Here is an 8,671-nt window from a genome sequence, read left to right on the forward strand (position 1 = left end):
AGGGGTCATGAGGAGGAGGGTGCAATTACTTTTCAAAATGGATGCCAAAAAAAACGTCAAAATATCTAGTTTGTCAGATTTCAACCACATTTTATTTTTAGGATAATTTGATGACCATGAGTCCATTTCCAGCATAATTTTAGCTCACCTGAGCTGAAAGCTCAAGTGAGTATTTCTGATCGCCTGTTGTCCATCGTCTTTCTTACCGTCCGTCTGTCTGTAAACTGTCATAAAAATGCGGGCGTATAATGCTATACCTCTGTCATCCGTCTGCCTTTCTGTCCCTTAAACTTTGTCTTCGCAACTCCTTCTAAACACTTTGGGGGATTTTGATGAAACTTGGTACGAAGAAAGATCATAATGTGGAGCTGTGCATATTGCAAGGGGAATGCTGTCCAGTGTTTTTTAAAGGAGTTGTGGCTCTTGGACTTAAGGTGGCTCACTACACCCAGAAATAGTTTCTCAAATTAGTACAAATTGATTTAATTATAAAAGATATGATGATATACAATAAGTATATATGCCTAAAAGGCAAAAAATATACAAATTTGGATAAAAAACATGATTTTCAAAAAAAATATTTCAACACATATGAACAAAAGACTCTGCGGGATTTGAACTCGAGATCTGCAGTTCACCAGCCCAATGCTTTAACCACTGAGCTACGATGAGAGACCAAGAAATCGATCGATACAAATAATTTCACAAAACATTTAAATCGCCATCTTGTGATGTGTTGTCATACAGAGTATAAGCTTTAGTGTTGTGAGCTACCTTAATTTTTTGTATTCAAAATACCTTGTCTTCGCAACTCCTTCTTAAACTCCTAGGGGGATTTTGATGAAACTTGGTACAAAGAAAGATCACAATGTGCAAATATGCATATTACAAGGGGATGCTGCACCCCAATTTATGAAGGAGTTAGGGCCCTTGGACTTATTTTATACAAGTACCTTGTCTTCACAACTCCTCTTAAACCCTTCAGGGGATTTCAATGAAACTTAGTACAAAGGAAGATCACAATGTGTAGATGTGCATATTACAAGGGGAATGCTGTCCCACTATTTTTGAAGGAGTTTCAGCTCGTGGACTGTAAATAAAAATGTGAATGAAAATGCAACTCGTCATGTATTTATTGTTACTTTTAATTTTTTATGCCTACAGATTCAAACATTTGGGGCTATATAGTTTTTGATTTGTCTGTTTATCTGTGGAAAAAAGTTAAACCTTTATAGCCATGTGTATGAAGAAGTTATAGCCCATGGGTTTAGATTTGTCTTTGCAAATACCTTGATTTTGCAACTCATAGAACATTTTACATTGATCTAAATTATTATCCTTGGATATGGATTTACTTGGTCAAATTCCTGGGTCAATAATGTATGTGGGCGTATCATGTACCGGTTAGTGGTGCCCTATTTTTACATTTTCGACTTCTTCTCCAGAACCACTGGACCAATTTCAACCAAACTTGGCAAAAAGCATCCTTGGGTGAAGGGCTTTCATGTTTATTCAATGAAGGGCCATGCCCCCTTCAAAAGGGAGATAATCACAAAAATAAGGAGGGGGTGTCATTTTAAAATCTTTTCAAGAACTACTGGGCCAGAAGAGCTGAAATTCACATGAAAACTTCCTGATATGGTGCTAATTCAAGTTTGTCAAATTCATGGCCCCCAGGGATAGGATGGGGCCACAATAGGGGATCAAAGTTTTACGTACTAATCTATAGAGAAAATCTTTAAAAATCTTCTTCTCAAGAATTATTGGGCCAAAGAAGTTTACATTTACATGAAAGGTTTCTGATATAGTGCAGATTTAAGTTTGTAAAAATCATAACCCCCGGGATAGGTTGGGGTCACTATAGGGATAAAAGTTTTACATAGCGAATATATAGGGAAAATCTTTAGATATAGGCCAAGGTGACTCAGATGTGGGATGTGGCCCATAGGCTCGGATTTTGTTTAGGTCACCTGAGTAAACTCAGGTGACCTATTGCAAACGGTTGTCGTTCGTCATCATCCGTCGTGCATTAACAATTGAACATTTTTAACTTCTTCTAAATAACTACCATTCCAATTCTTTTCAAATTTGGTATGAAGTATCTTTGGGACAAGGGGGGCATAAATTGTAAATTTGAGATCTCCAGCACCCCTGGGACCTTAGGGGCGGGGCAAAAACTGTCCAAAATTGACAAATTTTCAAAAATCTTTTATTAAGAACCACATATGTGTAAGAAAAACTAAATGCATGGTGATGGAGAGCAGGAAGGCCTCTACCAAAATCATAAATTTCATGATCCCCGGGGTAGGGGTTCTGACCCCAAGGTGGGGCCAAACTTGGTATGTAGTGTTTATGTGTAAAACACTTAAATAACATCTTTAGTGCTGTTGATACTATATTGAAACTAAATAGATATTTAGAAAAAACAGGTAGTCCTTTACCAAAATTGTAAATTTGATGATCCCTGGGGTAGGGGTTTTGGTATCAGGGTGGGGCCAAAATGGTCAGTTATTAAATGTGTGAACAATAGACATTTTTAACTTCTTCTTGATAACTATCATTCCAATTCTTTTCATATTTGGTATGAAGCATCTTTGGAACAAGGGGGACATAGATTGTAAATATCAGTATTCCTGCACCCCTGGGGCCTTAGGGGCGGGGCAAAAACTGTCCAAAATGGACTAATTTTCAAAAATCTTCTCAAGAACCGCACACGTGTAAGAAAAACTAAATGCATGGTGATTAGAGCAGGAAGGGCTCTACCAAAATTGTAAATTTCATGATCCCTGGGGTAAGGGTTCTGACCCCAGAGCGGGGCCAAACTTGTTATATAGTGTTTATGTGTAAAACACTTAAATATCTTCTTTAGTGCTGTAGATACTAAATTGAAACTGAATGGATAAAGCATGTAGTCTTTTACCAATATTTTAGAGTTGATGATCCCCAGAGTAAGGGTTCTGACCCCAGGGTGGGGCCAAACTTAGTAGATAGTATTTATGTGTAAGTTTGCTGATACTGTATAAAAATCTAAATGCATACTTAGGAATAGCAGAAAAGGATGTACAAAAAATGATGAATTTCAACCAAAACCCAGGTTTATGACTCTAGGATGAGTCCAAATTAGTCATATATTTTGATGTTTTAATGTTAATACACCTGTTATTTAAAGCCTTTCATCAGTGTATGCACTTTTGAGGGCAGTGAAGTTTTAAGAACACATCTTGTTTTATACTGTTGCTGAACATTAGAATTTAGCTTAGATATTCAGAACAGGAATTTTTTTTCTAGATTTCATAGCCCATGGAAGTAGTGATACTTTTTCACTAGTATTCAGGTGACCGATAAGGCCTGTGGGCTTCTTGTTTTATTGTGCTACCATTTTCAAAATGTCCACCAGAATATACAGAAATATTTCAAAGTGTTAAAATCTCTTTGGGTTCTTGGATTAATTGAGGGTCCATAGTTCATTTATAGCATCAGTATTTTTTTCATTCAATTTTTAAATGTTTCAAAATGGCTGCCAAAAGTTCAAGTTTGTGAGATTTCAACCAAAATTTTAAAAAATCACAACAGCTGAGCAACAGCAGCAGGAAGGTGACTCAGGTGAGCAATGTAATCCAAGGGTCTCATGTTTGGTTAGATTTGTTTGCATGTTTTCTATCTTAATATTTTATGCTATTTTACCAATGGTAGATCTGATGACTTGCATTATCTCGTACAGTTTCATTGGAGATCTGATGGTACACATGAGATTTACAGGGGGTGGAGACAGAATTTATAGGGGTGTATTCAGGATTTACAGAGTGGAATGAAATTCGCATAGATTTGTTGTTTTAAAGTGATTCAATTGACATGTTATGATGTCTAAATATTTCAGAGTTTACTGACAGATGAACAAGTAGCTAGTGCACCTGTCCTTGTTCTAGGCAACAAAATAGACAAACAGGGTGCTGCAAGTGAGGATGAAATTCGTCATTGGTTAGGTTTACATGGGCAAACTACAGGAAAGGTAAGGTGATATAAAAGCTTACAAATTTTATAAGAAAGAAGAACTGCCTCATGGCAGTTTGCCAAATATCAGGACATAACCTAAAATGATCAGTCATAGGAATCTGCCTTAGATAGTGGGTTAAAGCAATTAAACAGATTATCAAAACATGATGCAGAAGTATTACTGTAGTACATTAGGCCACATAAAATTAATTGTTATGTCCCAGAGATCGTGGCATTTGACCTACTTTTAAAAAATATAACATTGATCATAACTTCTACATGGTAAATATTAGAGCTTCCATATTGCACATGAGCATTTTTTGTGACAAGATCTTTCTACTGGTACCAAGATATGGTCCTTGTGACCTTGGCCATCTTTGGAATTGGCCATTATCGGGGGCATTTGTGTATCACAAACACATCTTGTTTTAATTTTATTTTCTCAACCTTTTTCTAAAAAGTAAAATTAAAAAACAAATGGATGGGAATATTTGAAGTGGGGATAAGAATCTAAATATTAACTTAATGTGGCCCTTTGTAATGCATAAAAGAAATACAAATTTAATCTTTGCAAGAAGAATATCTCAGGTGTTGTTAGTTTTTTATTAGCTCGCCTGAGCTTTTCTGATCAAAATTTGTCTTGTTTGTCGCCGTCGTTGTTAACTTTTCACATTTTCATCTTCTTCTCCAGAACCACTGGGTCAATTTCAACTAAACTTGGCCAAAAGCATCCTTGGGTGAAGGGCTTTCAAGTTTGTTCAAATGAAGGGCCATGCCCCCTTCAAAGGGGAGATAATCACATAAATGCAAAATTAGGGTAGGTTCATTTAAAAATCTTCTTAAGAACCACTGGGCCATAGGAGCTGACATTTACATGAAAGCTTCCTGACATAGTGCAGATTCAAGTTTGTTCAAATCATGGCCCCTAGAGGTTGGTTGGGGCCACAATAGGGGTTCAAAGTTTTACATAGATTTATATAGGAAAAATCTTCTTCTGAAGAACCATTGGGCCAAAGAAGTTCACATTTACATGAAATTTTTCTGACATAGTGCAGATTCAAGTTTGTAAAAATCATGGCCTTCAGGGGTAGGTTGGGGCCACAATAGGGACTAAGGTTTTACATGCAAATATATATGGTCGTTATAAAAATCTAGTTAGTCAATACAACCTATCATTGGGTCAAATGCTGTCTGACGTGTTTCATACCGATTGTTAAGCCGTTCTTGGCACTGATTTTGACTGTGGATAACTCTGTTTATCTGAACAGGATATAGGGCTCATGGCGGGTGTGAACGGTCGACAGGGGATGCCTACTCCTCCTAGGCACCTGATCCCACCTCTGGTGTGTCCAGGGGTCCATGTTTGCCCAACTATCTATTTTGTATTGCTTGTAGGAGTTATGAGATTGATCATTGTTCGTTATCTTCACCTTTCATATGGAAAATCTTCAGATATGGGCCAAGGTGACTCAGGTGAGCGATGTGGCCCATGGGCCTCTTGTTCCACATTGAACCAATTTTTGTATGCTCATCATTAGGCCAATTCAACTTAATTAGTAGATTATCATCCTGGGTCACCAAAAAGATGGGGCGGGTGGGAGGATTTTATTTTCTCAAAAAAATATTAATGACAAACAAGTTTTTGTCAACAGAAGTGCATCATTTAATGCCAGATGGATATCAATCTATGCTTATTTCACAGACGAATTCCAGGTTAAGCTTTAATTTCAAACACAGAAAGGAACCAAACTTCTTCAAGATATGAAGAACTTTAATCCCTTTCTTTCATTTATGTCCGTAAAAATGTGAAAATTAAGAAAACCATATGATCTATTTTTTTCACGTTGCTATACTAGAAATGTAAACAAGAAGTGTAAATACCGGAGTCGGACATGGAAATTTTTCCGGAAATCGCAAGTTCTGCAAAATGAAAAAAATTCCAGGCAGGCCGATTTTTGAAGGGTGGGCAGGGATGATAATCTATCAATTAAGTTGAATTGGCCTTAGACGGGACATTATGGCGTTGTGTGTGTGTCTGACTGGTTGTCCATCAGTCTGAGGTCGTGTTTCATTTCTGTAATGGGTGCATTTACGACTTTGATATTTGGTCACAATTTTGTCACAACCTCCCTCTCAGAGAAATACATATAATCAGTTCACATTTCAACTGAATTGGTGCACCATGACCTACTTTAGGGTAAAAGTAGATCAAATGGTTTCCTGGACTTTTTATCATTTTGTCACAACCTCTCTCTCAGAGAAGTACATAATCAATTCACATGTCAGATGGAATGGTGTACCATGACCTACTTTAAGGCTTTTCTATTCAGAATGTGTGTTGTATCAATTCAGAGTGCATAATATGCTTCCAGGTTAAATTTCACTGTCCGACGGGAGTATATTGTACCATTTGCAGTACTCATGTTAATTCTATAAGCAACTTCTTTTTTTAGGGTACAGTGCCCAGAAATGAGCTTCCTGGTCGTCCTATGGAGTTATTTATGTGTAGTGTTCTGAAAAGACAAGGCTATGGAGAAGGTTTTCGCTGGTTAGCACAGTATATTAATTAGATAAGTTGGCACAACAGAGATGAAAACAGCTAGTCCATCTAAATTTCCACAAATTTCTCAGAAAGTGTTCTAGATTGACAACTGTAATGGCCAACTCCTACCATCAAGGAGAGGCAGCTCTTTGTGATAATCATAACAACAGCAAATGTTTAAAGTTTATTTCATACTTACATGTTAGTGGACTTAACACTGTTTCCTTTATATGTGAAACATCCGCATAAATTGCTGTCAACTTGAAATTACAATTTTGTTTAAGATAAATATACATGTCGTTTTAAAAAAAGTTAGAATATTATTATTCATCATAAAGGATGTTTTGCATAGAAGAGCTCTTAACATCTCTTTTTACCAGTATGTATGATCATTCTTGTTAATGTAAAAGCAATCATTTGAAGTGTTCATCATTGATACAAAAATATTAGAACAGATTTTGTATACTATTATGCAAGTTTTTAAAATATATTGTCAGACATTTCCCATACATCAGTGTCTCAACAGAACAGTACCAATGTGCTTTGTTTTGTAACCAGATAATGCAGGCAATGATATCCAATTCTGTACCATATGCAGTACAAATGTAATACACAAGATCGTAAATATCTATTCTGGCTTGGTTTTAATTTCTACTTCATATATTTAAAATCTTGCGAGACCCTGACATGGTGAGAATTTGGGCAACTCATTGTATAATGTGCTGTATCATGGATGTAGGTGGCTTTAGCGATGATATATTATCACCTTTTGCAACTGAATGAACAGGAGGAGGAAGAAAATATACAAACATCCCAAATTGAAATTTCAATGGAAGTTTTTCCATTATTAGGTCACCAGAGTAAACTCAGGTGACCTATTGCGATTGCTTGTCGTCCGTAAACAATTGAACATTTTTGACTTCTTGATAACTACTGTTCCAATTCTTTTCAAATTTGGTATGAAGCATCTTTAAGACAAGGGGGACATAAATGGTAAATTTCAGGACTCCTGCACCCCTGGGGCCTAGGGACGGGGTAAAAACTGCCCAAAATTGACCAATTTTCAAAAAGCTTCTCAAGAACCGCACATGATTAAGAAAAACTAAATGCATAGTGATGTAGAGCAGGAAGGCCTCTACCAAAATTGTAAATTTCATGATTCCCGGGTTAGGGGTTTTGACCCCAGGGCGGGGACAAACTTAGTATATAGTGTGTATGTGTAAAACATTTAATTAATATCTTCTTTAATGCTATTGATACTAAATTGAAACTAAATGGATATTTAGAAGGAGTAGGTAGTTCTTTACAATATTGTAAACTAGGGGTAAGGGTTTGGTTTCAGGGTGGTGTCAAAGTTATATTAATGATTTGAAGGACTTATTTAAGTTTGCAGATACTGTATAAAATCTAATTGATTTTGAGGTTAAAAGTCAAGGGTTGAATTGAACTTTTAAAGAATTGTCTGCTCAATATCTTGAGAATCTTTGCTTGAGAGACATCAAACTTGGGTGATTTTGAGGTCATAAGGGTCAAACTACTGTGGACATATGAAGATATTGTCTGCTCAATATCTTGAAAAGCTTGACAGTGATCAGACTTGTTACACTAGTACTCCTTAAGGAGTAGATGGTCTCCACTGGTTTTCAAGTTGCTGGGTCGAAGGTCATAACTCAAATGACTGGTTATTTGGAAATGTCTGCTCAGTATCTTAAAGACATCAAACTTAGTAATTGTGGTTGCCCCTGACCCATATTTTTCATTATCATTACAGACATTCTAAATTTAAAGTTTATCCTTCTCAATATTACCACATGGAGGACGTATATGTTTCTAAATCATTTCTTGTCTAGACTCCAGTAGAATGGTATATAAGATCGTATGTATTGTCCAGCTAATTTTGAAAGCCGTGAGTAAAACAGTCAGCTTGTTATGTTGGATATCATTTTTTTCAAGGATGTTTGTTGTAATGATTAGTGAGAATTTATACAAAGTGTGTTTAGCAAGCCTCCGATTTTACTGTATTTTTGGACAGAAAGTTATTTAGTTATATGCAGTTCTGTTGAAGATGCATGAATGTTTCTGTTAGTAAACTTGTATATTTCGAATGAATGAGAATAAACTGTGAATATGTATAAA

At 36.2% G+C, this 8,671-nt stretch overlaps 1 protein-coding gene across 4 annotated transcripts in view; it reads left to right on the forward strand.

Annotated features, from left to right (window-relative positions):
• LOC125668657 (GTP-binding protein SAR1-like) overlaps positions 1-8,671 on the forward strand; it is a 38,978-nt gene extending 30,307 nt beyond the window's left edge. For all 4 annotated transcript variants that reach the window (XM_048902983.2, XM_056162810.1, XM_056162809.1 and 1 more), the window contains exons 6-7: positions 3,878-4,009; positions 6,447-8,671. In XM_048902983.2, coding sequence (XP_048758940.1) covers positions 3,878-4,009; positions 6,447-6,563 — 249 coding nt within the window. In that variant the 3' untranslated portion in view covers positions 6,564-8,671. The remainder of the gene's footprint in view (positions 1-3,877; positions 4,010-6,446) is intronic.

The sequence above is a fragment of the Ostrea edulis genome, chromosome 4 (genome assembly GCF_947568905.1).
Source record: "Ostrea edulis chromosome 4, xbOstEdul1.1, whole genome shotgun sequence".
NCBI classification, from domain to species: domain Eukaryota; kingdom Metazoa; phylum Mollusca; class Bivalvia; order Ostreida; family Ostreidae; genus Ostrea; species Ostrea edulis.